The sequence below is a fragment of the Coregonus lavaretus genome (assembly GCF_964263955.1).
Source record: "Coregonus lavaretus genome assembly, chromosome: 21".
NCBI lineage: Eukaryota > Metazoa > Chordata > Actinopteri > Salmoniformes > Salmonidae > Coregonus > Coregonus lavaretus.
Window position 1 is genome coordinate 33,926,257 of NC_140008.1, and position 19,076 is coordinate 33,945,332.

At 41.7% G+C, this 19,076-nt stretch overlaps 1 protein-coding gene across 1 annotated transcript in view; it reads left to right on the forward strand.

The window, feature by feature from the left end:
* LOC311149011 (KICSTOR complex protein SZT2-like) overlaps window positions 1–3,530 on the forward strand; it is a 130,346-nt gene extending 126,816 nt beyond the window's left edge. Inside the window, exons 74-75 of the mRNA XM_084186082.1 lie at window positions 1,467–1,535; window positions 1,698–3,530. Of these exons, the coding sequence (XP_084042208.1) occupies window positions 1,467–1,535; window positions 1,698–1,841 (213 nt within the window). The 3' untranslated portion in view covers window positions 1,842–3,530. The remainder of the gene's footprint in view (window positions 1–1,466; window positions 1,536–1,697) is intronic.
* The last annotated feature ends 15,546 nt before the right edge of the window (window positions 3,531–19,076 follow it).

The following is a 19,076-nucleotide window of genomic DNA, read 5'->3' on the forward strand; positions in this document are numbered from 1 at the left end:
AGAAGCTCATCTGCGTGCTCGTCGTCCTCACCAGGGTCTTGACCTGACTGCAGTTCGGCGTCGTAACCGACTTCAGTGGGCAAATGCTCACCTTCGATGGCCACTGGCATGCTGGAGAAGTGTGCTCTTCACAGATTAATCCTGGTTTCAACTGTACCGGGCAAGTGGCAGACAGCATGTATGGTGTCGTGTGAGCGCGCGGTTTGCTGATGTCAACGTTGTGAACGGAGTGCCTCATGGTGGCGGTGGGGTTATGGTATGGGCAGGCATAAGCTACAGACAACCGACACAATTGCATTTTATCGATGGCAAGATCCTGAGGCCCATTGTCCTGCCTTTCATCCGCCTCCATCACCTCATATTTCAGCATGATAATGTACAGCCCCATGTCGCAAGGATCTGTACACAATTCCTGGAAGCTGAAAATGTTCCCAGTTCTTCCATGGCCTGCATACTCACCAGACATGTCACCCATTGAGCATGTTTGGGATGCTCTGGATCCAGGTGTACGACAGCGTGTTCCAGTTCCCGCCAATATCCAGCAACTTTGCACAGCCATTGAAGAGGAGTGGGACAACATTCCACAAGCCAAAATCAACAGGCTGATCAACTCTATACGAAGGAGATGTGTCGCGCTACATGAGGCAAATGGTGTTCACACCAGAAACTGACTGGTTTTCTGATCCACCCCCCTACCTTTTTTTTTTTCATGTGAAATCCATAGATTAGGGCCTAATGAATTTATTTCAATGGACTGATATCCTTATTTAAACTGTAACTCAGTAAAATCGTTGAAATTGTTGCAAGTTGCGTTTATATTTTTGTTCAGTGTAAGTTCTTCTGGACTAATCCGCTATCAGGAACTCCTTCAATTCACCTTGAACTTTTCTAAATTCAACTCATCTGTTTCTCTCAGGCTTTTAACTTTTATATGTAACAGGGGAGAAAAATAACTATTGAATGTGAAGAAGGAAAAAATTGGTCTGTTCAAACATGTAAAATTGTGAGACCTCTGCAGTTTGGAAGAAGGGTTTTGACATTGTGTAAAAATGTGAAGCTTGGCTCTCAAGGGGGATTATGGGAGTCTTGTGGGGAATTGTCATCTCCTCTCCTGTGTCAAGAGGTTACTCACTACTTAATATGGTAATTGGGAGAGTTGAGATCAAAAGAACAACCCCCTCACTTCTTCTCTTCTGGAGATGTTCTGCCCTAGTACTGTAGTTGGTGACATAAACTCAACCTCTCCCTCCCTCCCTAGCAAACGACACACACAATAACTTTTTTGTTCAAGAGGGAAAAAGACTATAACAGCTCAAACACAAGATCCCATCCATCTATTAACTGTAGTCAGTCACCTATTTTTGTTCAAAGTTATATTGTGTGGAATAGAGGGAATGGAATTTTAAGTAAGTCATTATAGTTTGAAATAAACAGTTGCCCTGCGATTCTCTTCTTTTCTCTTTCAGGCTGTCCTAAACCAGAAATTCACTGACTGCTTTGTTCTGGTCTTCCTTGACACTAAGGCAGGAAAAACAGTGAGTAATTGTGATGCCTGCCCCTTGTTATGGTCTAACTCTTAAAATCCCATTTATATAATTACATAGCTTCTCCAATACTGTGTATGAATTCCTTATAAGCTATAACATGAGATGACATGTTCAGTGTATCTTTGTTGCCCCCCACCCCCCTCCCTCCAGAGCCTCAAGGTTGTGTTTAGGGAGCCGTTGCCATCCCAACCGCAGCCTAGTAGCAGCCCCCCGCCCCAGCTGGTGTCCATGTACCATCACCTGGAGTCTGTGATCAACACAGCCTGCTACAACCTGTGGACCGGCTTGCTGTAGGGCTGGAGGGCCAATCAGGGCCGGGCGTGCCTCAGAGAAACGGAGCTGCTGGGAGGTGTAGTTCCAGACAGGCGGCTTCATTTATAGGACACCAAAAAGGGATGTTATCGTTGAAAAGTGCAGAACCAGTGAATCAGAGAGAGAGTTCAAAGGTCAAAGCTTCCTGTACAATTAATCAGGAATTTACTCATTCTACCGCTGGGAGAAAATATATTCGGAGGAACTATACACCCTATTGCACACAAAGGTTCTCCTCTATCAGACAGTGTATGTGCCCTATAGTGACTGAAAATATATTTTTACTTCAAGGATTCCTCTCAACACTGAATTTAAGTTGAGTTGAACCAGAGACAGGCTTTGGCTGAACTCTTTTCTGCCAGTAGTGGGTGTTGACATGCCCTCTGCAGTGGGCATTGAGCCTCACAGTCAGAGGTCACTTTACAAACGCTTTGCTTTGAGGCTCAGGTGAACACTACCTCACAATGACAGAATCCGACTGAAGAAGATGAGCTTTTTGCACTGAACAGTGCACCAGATCAAAGCAGCGAAGTTATGCAATTTGCCCCCATTTCAACGCCAACTTTCTGGGCCCATTGCTCATTGACTTGGTTGTTAGTGGTGGTATGGTAGAATGAAAAGCGGATGAGACTTTCAGGCTAGTTTGATCTAAAGCCAAACTTCTGTATGTAATCTCATTCATGTTTCCATTCAGCTTGTCGTTTGGCCTTTACTTCAAATGAGACATCATCTACAATACATGTACATCTAACCTGAAGTGGATCTCACTCCCCAACCAACTGAATTGGACTGTAAACAAGTCAGTATTGTGCAAACAAGTGTTGGGAAATTAGATCCTATTCTCCAACTGATTTATCTTGGATACTGTGCCTTGCGAAGCTCTAGGACTAGATGCTCAAGATCAGCGCTGCACACAATCCAGTGAATCCACAGTCTTGAGTCTTCTGCAGAGGTGAAAGATTGCTGCCATTTCAGTCTGAAATATTGGGTAAATGATGTTTCCCTCTTCCCATTGTATCCTACAGTATAAGTGTCAAACCTGCTACCCAGTTTTCCCTACTGCCACATCTTCATCCTAGAAGTGCCTTCGTTTTTAATGTTTTATTTCTTAACAATGCTACTAGAGCAGTGTTATTGTTATTGCATCAATCTTGCAAGTGGAATCTCTGGAAAATGCAATTGGACTGCTAACTAGCTACATTCTGACAGGGTTGAGGGTATAGCTGGTCTCCGTTTACAAAGAGATGGAATGTTGGGTGGACATAGGAGCCAGCTTGTGTACAACATTGTAATATCACCCACACATCAGTTCAGAGATGTCATTGCAATACATTATGACTTCAAGATGGCCTTAAAGTTTGTACACAATTCAATTGAAGGAAACCAAATATTTCAAGATTGTTTAAAGTTCCTTATTAAAAAGGAATGAAGGAAATTTGAATATTAATAATAATGGATTTCTGAGTAAGGTGAATTGTGTCTTTAGAGATGTTTATTTGTTTTGAAGGTAAGAACACTGGATTTTGAATAATTCAAGATGTTGTTAACAGTTAGGCCAGCTATAGCAACAGTATAGGCATTCTGAAACTGTAATATCATCTGAAACTGTACATTATGTATATACAGATGGATTTGTATGATATGCTACAATAAACCTTATGGTATATTCAAGTGTGTTTTAACAGTAACTTGACAGATGTAAATTGTGCAATGTTTGGGACTGGGAGTAGAGTGAAGAGAGAGTGTGGTAAAACACAGGACTTTATTGTACACAAGTACATTTAAAAGACATATTGTCTTACAAAGGATCTAATCATACTGCTGCTCACCGCACATTCTTAATCAAAACATCAATAAGAGCTACACTACATGACCAAAAGTATGTGGACACCTGCTCGTCAAACGTTTCATTCCAAAATCATGGGCATTAATATGGAGTTGGTCCCCCCTTTGCTGCTATAACAACCTCCACTCTTCTGGGAAGGCTTTCCACTAGATGTTGGAACATTGCTGCGGGGACTTTCTTCCATTCAGCCACAAGCATTAGTGAGGTCAGGCACTGATGTTGGGCGATTAGGCCTGGCTTACAGTCGGCGTTCCAATTCATACCAAAGGTGTTCGATGGGGTTGAGGTCAGGGCTCTGTGCAGGCCAGTCAAGTTCTTCCACAACGATCTTGACAAACCATTTCTGTATGGACCTCGCTTTGTGCACAGGGACATTGCCATGCTGAAATAGGAAAGGGCCTTCCCCAAACTGTTGCCACAAAGTTGGAGGAACAGAATTGTCTAGAATGTCATTGTATGCTGTAGCGTTAAGATTTCCCTTCGCTGGAACTAAAGGCCTAGCCTGAACCATGAAAAACAGCCCCAGACCATTATTCCTCCTCCACCTAACTTTACAGTTGGCACTATGCATTTGGGCAAGTAGCGTTCTCCTGGCATCTGCCAAACCCACATTTCACATTGTTAGTTCATGATTTTGCCTATTCTATGAATTCTGATATTCTGGTCTCTTGGTCCATCACTTGTAGTTGCTCTTCCAGTAGTCTTTCACCCAACCCAGACCTTAATTTGTAGAATCTTTTATTACTTTATACAGTATACACACTAACATTATCATAACCTTACTACTACACTCTACATTATAAATATGATGATTGAAGTGAGGAAACAGTTTATCAACCTATATCCACAATGTCATAAGTGAATTGAACTGTAGTCCAGTGCAATTAACGGTAGTTTAGTTAAGACATCAATTAGTTCACCATTAAACCCATTAAATGTGAGGGCTCTGGCCAAAAGTAGTACACTATATAAGGAATAGTTTGTCATTTGGAATGTAGCTCTGTTCTCACCTAGTAGTTTGTATTCATAGCCGATGTATCCCTGGTAACCCAGCTACTCCATTAGACAAGAGGTATGGGAAGTTCAGCTCTCCTGCACTGTCTGGGCCACGTCTACTCTTGACACTTACATGCGACTTCTGCTATCAAAATACAAATATCGCATTGAAAAGGAAGGTCAGGAGGTGGTCAGAGACACATTGTTTGCAGATTTTTCCTCAGTCTGGATGCAATCAGGCTACCTAAAGAGCATACAGTGGGCGATGTCATCAGCACTCCGCCCACAGGTCTCCAAAACACTTGTGTTTTGGGAGTGAGAGGCATCTTTTCATTATAACGTTGGAGGAAATACGTTCCTAGCATGTGAGGAATGTGTTTGCTGGCCTCATAAATGCTAACCAGTTAGCTAATATTTAGAAGGGAAAAAATGGTTTGGCTAGAATTATGCTAACCAGTTTGCAATCCCTTTAGTGTTGCTTGCTAGCTTGCTGGCTAGCTACAGATATTAGCTGGACAGTTAGCTACAGTAGTTAGCTACTGTCATCAAGTTGTTGTGTTATCATATTTTGTCTATTTCACCATTTGCAGAATGCATAGTGGCATTTGAAAATAGTGTGGGAAAAGGGAATCTGGACATGGTGGACACATTTAAATGTAAGCGTAGATGCATGATGTGTTCTGAATTCCATGATCAGAATTCCATGATCCGAATACAAAAACTGCATTAACTGTCAAGTCTAGACACAGCCTGGCTCGTTCCTGCTGGGCACCTGAGCTATCTGGATGTGACCTGCCAGAGAGAGAATGTGAGAAGGAATTGAAATTCAAACACCAATACAGTAATAACGAGTTCTACCACTACTACTATCATATGTCAAATAATGTGGTCCAGTGGAGGCCCCTCAGAGGAGGAACGGGAGGACCATCCTACTCAGTGAATTTTAATAAAAATGAAAATAGTGAAATATTAAAAAAGGTATCCTTTTAAAATAAAACTATACTAAATATATTCACGTCACCAAATAACTGATTAAAACACACTGTTTTGCAATGATCTACATTACCCTCAATAGCACCCTCTAGGGTAGCACCATGATGTAGCCGGAGGACAGAGAGAAAGAGAGCTAGCTATTTCGTTGTATATTTTCTTATTATTATTTTACCTTTCACGTACTTAGCAACAACGTGACTCAAACAGAGAGGAATGCTATTTATGTTAGCTACCTGGCCAAAAGCGTCCAAAAACATAGGTTTGGTTTGCTCCTAGCTGAACTCGGCTAGGGGAAATGAACGTCCGTGTTCGTATACTCCCTTAAAATACATTTGCTTAAAAAAGGCTAGGCGGGATGGGAGGCATGGTTTCCGGGTGGGGAGAGAGGATGCGGGCGGATGGGGACAAAGAAAACATTAATAACGTTAAAAGAACGTTCAAATATTGTTATTTATGTTTTCTGCCTCAACAAAAGTCTATCCTCTGGCCTCCCGAGTGGTGCAGCGGTCTAAGGCACTGCATCGCAGTGCTAGAGGTGTCACTACAGACCCGGGTTCGGTCCCGGGCTGTGTCACAGCCGGCCACGACCGGGAGACCCATGAGGCGGCGCACAATTGGCCCAGCGTCGTCCGGGTTAGGGGAGGGTTTGGCCGGCCGGGATGTCCCATCGCACTCTAGCAACTCCTGTGGCATGCCGGGCGCATGCACGCTAACTTCGGTCACCAGGTGTACAGTGTTTCCTCTCACACATTGGTGCGGCTGGCTTCCGGGTTAAGCAGACAGTGTGTCAAGAAGCAGTGCGGCTTGGCAGGGTCGTGTTTCAGAGGACGCGTGGCTCTCAACCTTCGCCTCTCCCGAGTCCGTACGGGAGTTGCAGCGATGGGACGAGACTAGCTACCGATTGGATATCACGAAATTGGGGAGAAAAAGGGGTCAAAAATAACAAAACTATATATATATATATATAAATTACAGTGGCTTGCGAAAGTATTCACCCCCCTTGGCATTTTTCCTATTTTGTTGCCTTACAACCTGGAATTAAAATTGATTTTGTGGGGGTTTGAATAATTTGATTTACACAACATGCCTACCACTTTGAAGATGCAAAATAAAAATATTTGTGAAAGAAGTAAGACAAGAAGTAAGACAAAAAAACATAAAACTTGAGCGTCCATAACTATTTACCCCCCCCCCCAAAGTCAATACTTTGTATAGCCACCTTTTGCAGCAATTACAGCTGCAAGTCTCTTGGGGTATGTCTCTATAAGCTTGGCACATCTAGCCACTGGGATTTTTGCCCATTCTTCAAGGTAAAACTGCTCCAGCTCCTTCAAGGTGGATGGGTTCCGCTGGTGTACAGCAATCTTTAAGCCATACCACAGATTCTCAATTGGATTGAGGTCTGGGCTTAGACTTTGCCATTCCAAGACATTTAAATGTTTCACCTTAAACCACTCGAGTGTTGCTTTAGCAGTATGCTTAGGGTCATTTTCCTGCTGGAAGGTGAACCTCCGTCCCAGTCTCAAATCTCTGGAACACTGAAACAGATTTCCCTCAAGAATTTCCCTGTATTTAGCGCCATCCATCATTTCAATTCTGACCAGTTTCCCAGTCCCTGCCAATGAAAAACTTCCCCACAGGATGATGCTGCCACCACTATGCTTCACTGTGGGGATGGGGTTCTCGGGGTGATGAGAGGTGTTGGGTTTGCACCACACATAGCGTTTTCCTTGATGGCCAAAAAGCTCAATTTTAGTCTCATCTTACCAGAGTACCTTCTTCCATATGTTTGGGGAGTCTCCCACATGCCTTTTGGCGAACACCAAACATGTTTGCTTATTTTTATTTTTATTTTTTATTTATTTTTATGTCCACTCTTCCGTAAAGCCCAGCTCTGTGGAGTGTACGCCTTAAAGTGGTCCAATGGACAGATACTCCAATCTCTGCTGTGGAGCTTTGCAGCTCCTTCAGGGTTATCTTTGGTCTCTTTGTTGCCTCTCTGATTAATGCCCTCCTTGCCTGGTCCGTGAGTTTTGGTGGGCGGCCCTCTCTTGGCAGGTTTGTTGTGGTGCCATATTCTTTCCTTTTATTTGATATCTAACAAGTAATATCTAACAATTTCACAACATATACCCAATACACACAAAACTAGTAAGGAATGGGATTTAAGAATATATACATATATGGACAAGCAATGACAGAGCAGCATGGACTAAGATGCAGTAGAATATTATAGAATAGAATGCAGTATATACATATGAGATGAGTAGTGCAAGATATGTAAACATTATTAAAGTGACTAGTTTTCCATTTCTTTAAGTGGCCAGTGATTTCAATAGGCAGCAGCAGCCTCTAATGTGCTAGTGATGGCTATTTAACAGTCTGATGGCCTTGAGATAGAAGCTGTTTTTAATTCTCTCTGTCCCAGCTTTGATGCACCTGTACCGACCTCGCCTTCTGGGTGATAGTGGGGTGAACAGGCAGTGACTTGGGTGGTTGATGTCCTTGATTATCTTTTTTGCCTTCCTGTGACATCGGGTGCTGTATGTGTCTTGGAGGGCGGGTAGTTTGCCCCCTGGTAATGCGTTCGGCAGACCGCACCACCCTCTGGACAGCCCTGCGGTTGTGGGCGGTGCAGTTGCCGTACCAGGCGGTGATACAGCCCGACAGGAGGCTCTCAATTGTGCATCTGTAAAAGTTTGTGAGGGTTTTAGGTGCTAAGCCAAATTTCTTCAGCCTCCTGAGGTTGAAGAGGCTCTGTTGCACCTTCTTCACCACACTGTCTGCGTGGGTGGACCATTTCAGTTTGTCGGTGATGTGTACGCCAAGGAACTTGAAGCTTTCCACCTTCTCCACTGTGGTCCCGTCGATGAGGATAGGGGGGTGCACCCTCTGCTGTTTCCTGAAGTCCACGATCATCTCCTTTGTTTTTATAATGTTGAGTGAGAGGTTATTTTCCTGGCACCACACTCCCGGAGCCCTCACCTCCTCCCTGTAGGCGGTCTCGTCATTGTTGGTAATCAAGCCTACAACTGTTGTGTCATCTGCAAACTTGATGATTGAGTTGGAGGCGTGCTTGTTCACGCAGTCATGGGTGAACAGGGAGTACAGGAGGGGGCTGAGCATGCACCCTTGTGAGGCCCAAGTGTTGAGGATATTTTCAAGCATAGTGGTGGCTGCATCATGTTATGGGTATGCTTATAATCGTGGTGAGTTTTTCAGGATAAAAATAAATGGAATGGAGCTAAGCACAGGCAAAATCCGGAGGAAAACCTGGTTCATTCTGCTTTCCACCAGACACTGAGAGATGAATTCAATTTTCAGCAGGACATTAACCTAAAACACGAGGCCAAATCTACACTGGAGTTGCTTAACAAGAAGAGAGTGAATCTTCCTGAGTGGCCAAATTACAATTTTGACTTAAATCTACTTGAAAATCTATGGCAAGACCTGAAAATGGTTGTCTAGCAATGATCAACAACAAATTTGACTGAGCTTGAAGAATTTGGAAAATAATAATGGGAAAATGTTGCACAATCCAGGTTTGGAAAGCTCTTAGAGACTTACCCAGAAAGACTCACAGCTGCCAAAGGTGCATCTACAAAGTATTGACTCAGGGGTGTGAATACTTATGTAAATGAAATATTTCTGTATTTCATTTTCAATAAATTAGGTAAAATTTCAAAAAACATGTTTTCACTTGGTCATTATGGGCTATTGTGTGTACATTGGTGAGAAAAAAATCAATTTAATCCATTTTGAATTCGGGCTGTAACACAACAAAATGTGGAATAAAGCAAGGGGTATGAATACTTTCTGAAGGCACTGTAGTAGTAAAGGCCAAATTCAATATTTTACCCCCCTCTCTGACACAATTTAGGCCTAACTGCCAGAAAACCTGGGCAGTATTCTACTGCCTGATTGCTCAGAGAATGTAACTCATAGGGGAGACTAATTTCCTATTGTCCTGGCTGGTTCATATTACTACCCACTTGGCACAGATGTCTACTCCACGTTGGTTCAACTTAATTTCATTGAAACCAGTGTGTGCCCAGTGGGCAGATTATCATTTGGATGACAAGTCAAATCTGGTAAATAGAAAATCTGGAACATTCTCCTTGAGAACATACCTCTTGCATGTACAATGACAACTTCATACATTTGAGGCCATCTCACCCATTGATGTTGTTGACTTGGAGATACCATGGCCCTAAAGGATTTGCTTCATTTCTCACATACCAGCTGAAGCAGTGTTTTTTTGGTTAAACCGATATGCCCCGGTGACAGTGTCATTCTATGGCCACCGCCACCTCAAGTTGTAGGTATCCTAACTAACAGGCCTCCTCCAAAGATGGTGTAAACGAAACCACCTCCATCTATGTCCAAATGGCACCCTATTCCCTATATAGTGCACTACTGGTCAAAAGTAATGCAGTATATAAGGAAAAGGGTGCCATTTGGGATGCAGCCCCAGAGAAGAGGGCTAGCGCTGCCCCGGGCCCAGGGGAGGGCACTGGTGCAGGAAATTGAAAAGAGGACAACACAGACCTCATACGTCCTAGCACTAACAAGCCTACTTTGGGGTGACAAAAAGAAACCTGGGCTTTTATTGATTTCATTGTTCAGGCTGATGTGTTAACTGACGGGCCATCTAACGGTGATAGATGTAACATTACTGCTGCAGGGGAGAGAGGAAAGAGGGGGAGGTTTTAAGGTTCAGATAAAGAGAGGAATATACTGCTGTTTATGTTGATTAGTTCCAATATGTAGCCTACAATATCTTCTCTTGTCCCTTGTGTTTGTTAGGTGGCCTACGTTAAGCATAGGCTATTGTTCACATGTTAGACAAAATGCACTTGCGTTATTATTTGGGGTGTTCATAACCTTCTTGGTTTGGAGTACTTACATTTACATTTTAGTCATTTAGCAGACGCTCTTATCCAGAGCGACTTACAGGAGCAATTAGGGCTAAGTGCCTTGCTCAAGGGCACATTGACAGATTTTTCACCTAGTCGGCTCTGGGATTAGAACCAGCGACCTTTCGGTTACTGGCACAACGCTCTTAACCACTAAGCCACCTGCCGCCCCACTTACATAGCTTATTTTGTAGATTTGTGGCTCTTTTGTGTCACATCAATGACATCAATGTCAAGTCAAGGTCATACACCTACCCACCACATGCTTAGGGAGTTTACAGTTGTACTTCTACTATACGATCCAGATTTCATCAATGAATGCATAATTTCATGGATGTGTGGTGTTATTGATGTAAAACCTTTGTAACATTGAGGGAATTGCATGACTTTTCCATCCAAAATAATACTGCTATTACACCTTTGGTCTGCTGTTGGCAATAGCACCCCTGTTATGGGTTCATGTTTCACATTCATTATTTTTCCATTGACGCCTTCTGTGGTTTGTAGTACAACAATGCATTGTGCTCCCAGTGAGCACCTGATCATTCATAATAAGGCAACCCTACAATGATATTTCTGTCTGTGTGGCTGCTGGAAGAGAAAATGCCCTCCCATCTTATTACATTCAGGGTCTACAGGGAGCGAGAGAGAGAGAGAGAGAGAGAGCGCAAAAGAGAGCGAGCGAGCAAGAGACCAAGAAGCGAGAGTGAGAGTGAGTTTAGTTTATTTAGTTTATTAGGATCCCCATTAGTTACTGCACATGCAGCAGCTACTCTTCATGGGGTCCACATAAAACACACAAATACATGACAAAGTACAGAACAGTTATAGACAAGAACAACATAAGTTATTACATTAAGTTAAAAATTACAATAAAATGAAGAGTTATATATTGGAAAGACACCGAGAGACAACGCATATACCATTTACACACTATTCATATACAGTTGATGTCGGAAGTTTACATACACTTAGGTTGGAGTCATTAAAACTCGCTTTTCAACCACTCCACAAATGTCTTGTTAACAAACTATAGTTTTGGCAAGTCAGTTAGGACATCTACTTTGTGCATGACACAAGTAATTTTTCCAACAATTGTTTACAGACAGATTATTTCACTTATAATTCACTGTATCACAATTCCAGTGAGTCAGAAGTAGAAACGCCATGGGACCACGCAGCCGTCATACCGCTCAGGAAGGAGACGCGTTCTGTCTCCTAGAGATGAACATACTTTGGTGCGAAAAGTGCAAATCAATCCCAGAACAACAGCAAAGGACCTTGTGAAGATGCTGGAGGAAACAGGTACAAAAGTATCTATATCCACAGTAAAACGAGTCCTATATCGACATAACCTGAAAGGCCGCTCAGCAAGGAAGAAGCCACTGCTCCAAAACCTCCATAAAAAAGCCAGACTACTGTTTGCAACTGCACATGGGGACAAAGATCATACTTTTTGGAGAAATGTCCTCTGGTCTGGTGAAACAAAAATAGAACTGTTTGGCCATAATGACCATCGTTATGTTTGGAGGAGAAAGGGGGTAATTTGCAAGCCGAAGAACACCCTCCCAACCGTGAAGCACGGGGGTGGCAGCATCATACTGTGGGGGTGCTTTGCTGCAGGAGGGTCTGGTACACTTCACAAAATATATGTCATCATGAGGAAGGAAAATTATGTCGATATATTGAAGCAACATCTCAAGACATCAGTCAGGAAGTTAAAGCTTGGTCGCAAATAGGTCTTCCAAATGGACAATGCCCCAAGCATACTTTCAAAGTTGTGGCAAAATGGCTTAAGGACAACAAAGTCAAAGTATTGGAGTGGCCATCACAAAGCCCTGACCTCAATCCTATAGAAAATGTGTGGGCATAACTGAAAGAGCGTGTGCGAGCAAGGAGGCCTACAAACCTGACTCAGTTACACCAGCTCTGTCAGGAGGAATGGGCCAAAATTCACCCAACTTATTGTGGGAAGCTTGTGGAAGGCTACCTGAAACGTTTGACCCAAGTTAAACAATTTAAAGGCAATGCTACCAAATACTAATTGAGTTTATGTAAACTTCTGACTCACTGGGAATGTGATGAAAGAAATAAAAGCTGAAATAAATCATTCTCTCTACTATTATTCTGACATTTCACATTTTTTAAATAAAGTGGTGATCCTAACTGACCTAAGACAGGGAATTTTTACTAGGATTAAATGTCAGGAATTGTGAAAAACTGAGTTTAAATGTATTTGGCTAAGGTGTATGTAAACTTCCGACTGATCAATTGATGTTTAAATTTGGAATAATCGTAAATATGTGGAGAGATTTGTTTAATTAGTCCATTGTTGATATAGTGGCAACATGTTTTGCGTGTCGGCCATCAAGTTTTTAAGATATATAACTTTCAAAATACAGAAATACAGCTGGTATGACGCATTTGGCATCATACTGTATGATTTAAACGCAGCATCATATGATGCAAAATGCATCATACCGGCTGTATTTCTATATTTTGAAAGTTATATATCTTGAAAACTTGATCGCTGACATGCAAAAAAATTTGGGACTAGATCAACAATGGACTAATGAAACAAATACCAAAAGATAGTTTCCAACCCCACAATTAAAATAAAATTCCACCCAAAAACTAACTCAATATACTTTAAAATGACTTAAACCAAATCGAAACTGTGTAGAATTTATAATGGTCCTACATTCATACAGTTCCTTGACAGTTTGCTAATAATCTCCTAAATGAAAGCTTGACAGTCAAGGAGCATCGGAAATTCCAAAAACGATAGAGAGGACTATTTTGATTTTGATTTTGACCGCGAGGACATTTTCAGTGTGGCCCTGGACTAGAGAGAGTTAGGGCGTCTGCTGTCTGGGGTGGTCCCAGTTAGTTTCACTGTAATACTTTATGCATATTTCATGGCTGTTTGTTATACTTTACCTCTCATAAGAGCCTGACAATCTTGCTTGAACTTACATCAACCTGTTTATATTATCGATGGCATTACTATTTGTTGTAAACAATTCAGTATTGACCAGAGGGCGTATTTGTTGCTTGACAACCTTTATCTCAGTAATCAATGGGCAGTGGCCAGCACCATTAATTAAACACACTACAGTTACACCATGCCAAAGAGCCTGCAGGTTGCAGATAGCCTTGAAAATAGCCGATCTGTTACAGGTTTAGTCTCCAGAACATCTCAAATATGTGTCTGGTTAGATTAGGTGACTGATACACAAGCCAGATACAGAATGCGGTGTTTAACTATGGTTTCTGTGTTGGTGGTAGCTGTGTGTATAGTTGTAGATTTGTATCTATATATTTTATATTCAGTAAAAGAGAGGTTCTGTTCTTTTAAAGTGTGGCAGTGTAAACATGTTTCCCTTCTTGTAAGCTATCCTCTATCTGTCTGCATATCTGATGTGATTCAGATAGAAATGGGATCAGCTACAAGGTGACATCTTGTTTTGCACTTATAATGGATACCAAGAGAATAATGTTGTCTCCTCAAATCAGAATCACATTAGACATTTTCTCTGATAGTCTGCTTTTTGTTGTTGAAAACAAATGACCCTTCACTTTGGACTAGAGAGGTCTGGGCAGCCAGGATGTGTGTCTGTGTGTGTGTGTGTGCCGCCCGGCCGGATGTGCACTGTTTCTTAGTCTTATTCTAAAAAGGATTAAATTGTTTTTATTCCCCCTCATCAATCTACACACAATACCCCATAAGGACAAAGCAAAAACTGGATTTCAGAAATATTTGCTAATTTATTAAAAATAAAAAACGGAAATATTACATTTACACAAGTATTCAGACCCTTTACTCAGTACTTTGTTGAAGCACCTTTGGCAGTGATTACAGCCTTGAGTCTTCTTGGGTATGACGCTACAAGCTTGGCACACCTGTATTTGGGGATTTGCTCCCATTCTTCTCTGCAGATCCTCTCAAGCTCTGTCAGGTTGGATGGGGAGTGTTGCTGCACAGCTATTTTCTGTACTCTCCAGAGATGTTGTATCGGGTTTAAGTCCGGGCTCTGGCGGGCCACTCAAGGACATTCAGAGACTTGTCCTGAAGCCATTCCTGTGTTGTCTTGGCTGTGTGCTTAGGGTCGTTGTCCTGTTGGAAGATGGACCTTCGCCCCAGTCTGAGGTCCTGAGTGCTTTGGAGCAGGTTTTCATCAAGGATCTCTCTGTACTTTGCTCCATTCATCTTTCCCTCTATCCTGACTAGTCTCCCAGTCCCTGCCGCTGAAAAACATCCCCACAGCATGATGCTGCCACCACCATGCTTCACCGTAGGGATGGTGCCAGGTTTCCTCTATACGTGACACTTGGCATTCAGGCTAAAGAGTTCAATCTTGGTTTCATCAGACAAGAGAATCTTGTTTCTCATGGTCTGAGAGTCCTTTAGGTGCCTTTTGGCAAACTCCAAGCGGGCTGTCATGTGCCTTTTACTGAGGAGTGGCTTCTGTCTGGCCACTCTACAATAAAGGCTTGTTTTCACTTTGTCATTATGGGGTATTGTGTGTAGATTGATGAGGAACGTTTTTAATTTAATAAATTGTAGAATAAGGCTGTAACGTAACAAAATGTGGAAAAAGTCAAGGGTTCTGAATACTTTCCGAATGCACTGTATGCTCGAAAAGTAATACTGCCCTTTCGAAGCAAATCGTTTTGTGAATGATGAATTTGGGTGTCAAATATGAGACAATAATTAGTTCAAGACATTCTTGACTGCTTAGGACAAATAAACCTGCAATTAGACAGAAGTATATGAATGAGGTCAGGATGATTACTAACATGCTTTTATGTCGCCACTTGATAGAGGCTAACAACACAGCTATAATGATTTTGAACAACAGCAACAAAAATTTGAGCCCATTACTGATCAATACTTGCAAACAAGAAACAAAACAAAGATATTCTACGATGAACCACAGCCCAGATAGTGAAACTGTACTTTCTACAAACACTCAACATTAACAAGGACCTTTTATGATAGTGACAAATACAGAATGGGCATTGGAACAGAGAAACAACATCTCTAATCAGATATTAAGATAAGGCATGTTTCTCAGATCATCACTAGGCCTAAATCATTAAAGTCATGTTTGCTGTGAGAATTACGTGATTTCTCTCCCTTGTAAAAGCCAGTGGGTGACAGAGTGAGATGTAGGTGTTGTTTGGGTGTCACAACGACTACTTGCTGTGTAGCCAGAATACTAATCTCCCCAGCTAGTCTGGGTCTGGATGGGATGGTTCCTCTGATCCAAATGTGAGTGTGTGTGTCAGTCTAGATGGGATGGTTCCTCTCTTATCCTAGGATGGTTAGTTTTTTCCCTGTGATATTGTCAGTTGGAAAAACAGGCCCTGTCAAAGAAGAGGCTAAAGGGTCTGTCTGCCATTTGACACATTCATTCATTTTCCACACATTACATACACTGTTCAGAAATTAGAAGAAGAAGATAATTAACTTAGGTAGGGATATGCAACATTTATTTTGTTCTATTGAAATATAGGCCAAGTCCAGAATATAACCACTTTTTTAGCACACAAAAGCACAGAGATAGCCTGCTAAGAATATAATAAAATGAATATTAACATGGTAAAACATAAAATATGGATGTCTTCAATTACATATCTGTGTGCAGAGAGAGGCATACCTAAAGTAGTTCAGGGGATTTCTACCTCAGCTGCAGGTTCAGGTTGCCATGTAAGTGCCACCACCCAGTGACAAGGCTATTATCAGCTGTTGTCAGAGGGTCAGCCATGTTAGTATTAGCATATATTAGAATACCTCAGCACAGCTGTCCATCTTCTCAGAGATAATGAAGGCAGAAGAACCACGAGATCGGACTGACCTGGCACCTGTATAGGTGTGGAGGAATTGAGTGTGTGAGTGTGTGTGTGGCGTCAATATACTTGTGTGTGTGTGTGTGTGTGTGTGTGTGTGTGTGTGTGTGTGTGTGTGCGTGTGCGTGTGCGTGTGCGTGTGCGTGTGCGTGTGTGTGCGTGTGCGTGTGTGCGTGCGTGTGTGTAAAGGTGGGGCAGCAATTCTAAGAAACTTGAAACGAGTCACCCTGCTGACATCAGTCTGACTCTTTGAACTCACATTTCCATCAAACAACTTATTCAACAATGTTTCAGCCTGAATCAATCATTTACCCCACCTGACAGTACCTGGAATTTAAACAACAGGTCACCTAGAAAGACCCTAGCCACAGCAGACAGACATCCTATTGTCAACTCACATTTGTGGGTGACAGTGTGGAAGAATTAACATTGTAAAATCATAAAATTACTTCTACAGAATGCTTTGGCAGAAATAAAATAGGATGTTTGTTTTATGCTATTCTTGCATGCTTGTTTTAAATCAATAATAAAGAAACAAACAAGTAATGTTATTACAGTGTATTCATTGTTGTACCATTCACTTTCTAAATTGTAATAAACACTCCGTTCCTGGATAATGTGAAATCATCCAGTCATTCTCTTCAGGGATTTCTATGTTAGTTTCACTAATCAAAACACACTATGCCAAGACAGCCTTACACTATCCGGGTGTTCAGAGACACCAGCAAGCCCAGAAGAACCGGTGGTGGTCCCACCACAGCTGTACTCATTCTGAATCAAGTCATTGTGACTGATGAATCACAGATGAGACTGCATTCCAAATGGTATGCTATTCCCTATATAGCAAACTTATTTTGACCAGAGCCCTATGGCATAGAGCAGCGGTTCTCAATCCTGATCCTGTGGAACCAACAAAACAAACATTTGCAGTCCTTTGGGTCCCCAGGACCAGGATTGAGAACCAATGCAATATAACGGAAAACTGTAAATTATACAGTCATTTTTTGTATTGTCGTTTTGCTGCAGCATACTGTAAATTATAGTGCATTGTGGGAAAATGTTGAGGCCGAGGAAACAATTGCTGTATTTCGAATGGTACTGTAATCACCCCACAGAAGACAGTACCGTACCGTATCTTTGGAGCTCCAAAAACCTTTTGAACACCAGTGAGTGCATTGTATAGTTGTTTCTGGCTCATTAACATATTTTGAGGAGTGCCTTGTAAAGAGGCTATATTTGTTGCACCCATGAGTGAGAATGCTGTACCAATTTAACTCCAATGTAGTTATAGTGCACCACTAATTTAGAATGTATAGGGGATAGATTGAAGTGGCAGCAAGTCTTAAACCTTAAATGGTTTAACATTTTACCATTCCTTTTGGTCAGTTTTGCCCTGTAGTCACTGCCAGTTTGGAAGCCTTTGTTAATTAATGCATCTAGAAATGCAAGTAATGTAAAACACAGAATATTCATTAATATGTTGTAATGTTTGTAAACACGTTACTTAGCAGCCAACCCGGTATCCTCTTAGCAGGTTTGAGGAGTTAGCGAGGTAACTTTGGTCAACTGAGTTCAACTCAGGATAACCGGTCATACGAAAGTGTCTCACCTTTAAGCCAGGTGAATTTCTATGGCAACGAATCCTTCAGAACTAACCTGCTCCAGGGCAGGCGAACTCATGGCTAACTCCACTAACCCTGAATGAAATGACTGAGCCACAAGTTGAGGACCAATGAAATCAGATTTCCTCCCTCTTGCAAAGATTGCGTTATCATCCCCTTCATTTGAGGATTCAATATTTTATTATTCAAAGAGTGTGCAAAGCTGTCATCAAGGCAAAGGGTGGTTATATCTCAAATATAAAATATATTTTGATTTGTTTAACACTTTTTTGGTTACTACATGATTCCATATGTGTTATTTCATAGTTTTGATGTCTTCACTATTATTCTAGAATGTAGAAAAAAAAATAAGAAAAACCCTTGAATGAGTAGGTGTTCTAAAACCTTTGACCGGTAGTGTATGTTTTTGGAATTTTTTACTAATTAATAAATGAAAAGCTGAAATGTCATGAGTCAATAAGTACTCAACCCCTTTGTTATGGCAAGCCTAAATAAGTTCAGGAGTAAATATTTGCTTAACAAGTCACATAATAAGTTGCATGGACTCACTCTGTGTGCAATAATAGTGTTTAACAAGGTTTTTGAATGACTACCTCATCTCTGTACACCACACATACAATTATCTTTGAGGTCCCTCGTCGAGCAGTGCATTTCAACCACAAAGACCAGGGAGGTTTTCCAATGCCTCGCAAAGGGCATCGATTGGTAGATAGTGAAAATAAAAAAAAGCAGACATTGAATATCCCTTTGAGCATGGTGAAGATATTAATTACACTTCGGATGGTGTATCAATACACCCAGTCATTACAAAGATACAGGCATGCCCCCTAACTCAGTTGCCAGAGAGGAAGGATACTGCTCAGGGATTTCACCATGAGGCCTTTAAAACAGTTACAGAGTTTAATGGCTGTGATAGGAGAAAACTGAGGATGGATCAACAACATTGTAGTTACTCCACAGTACTACCATAATTGACAGAGTGAAAAGAAGG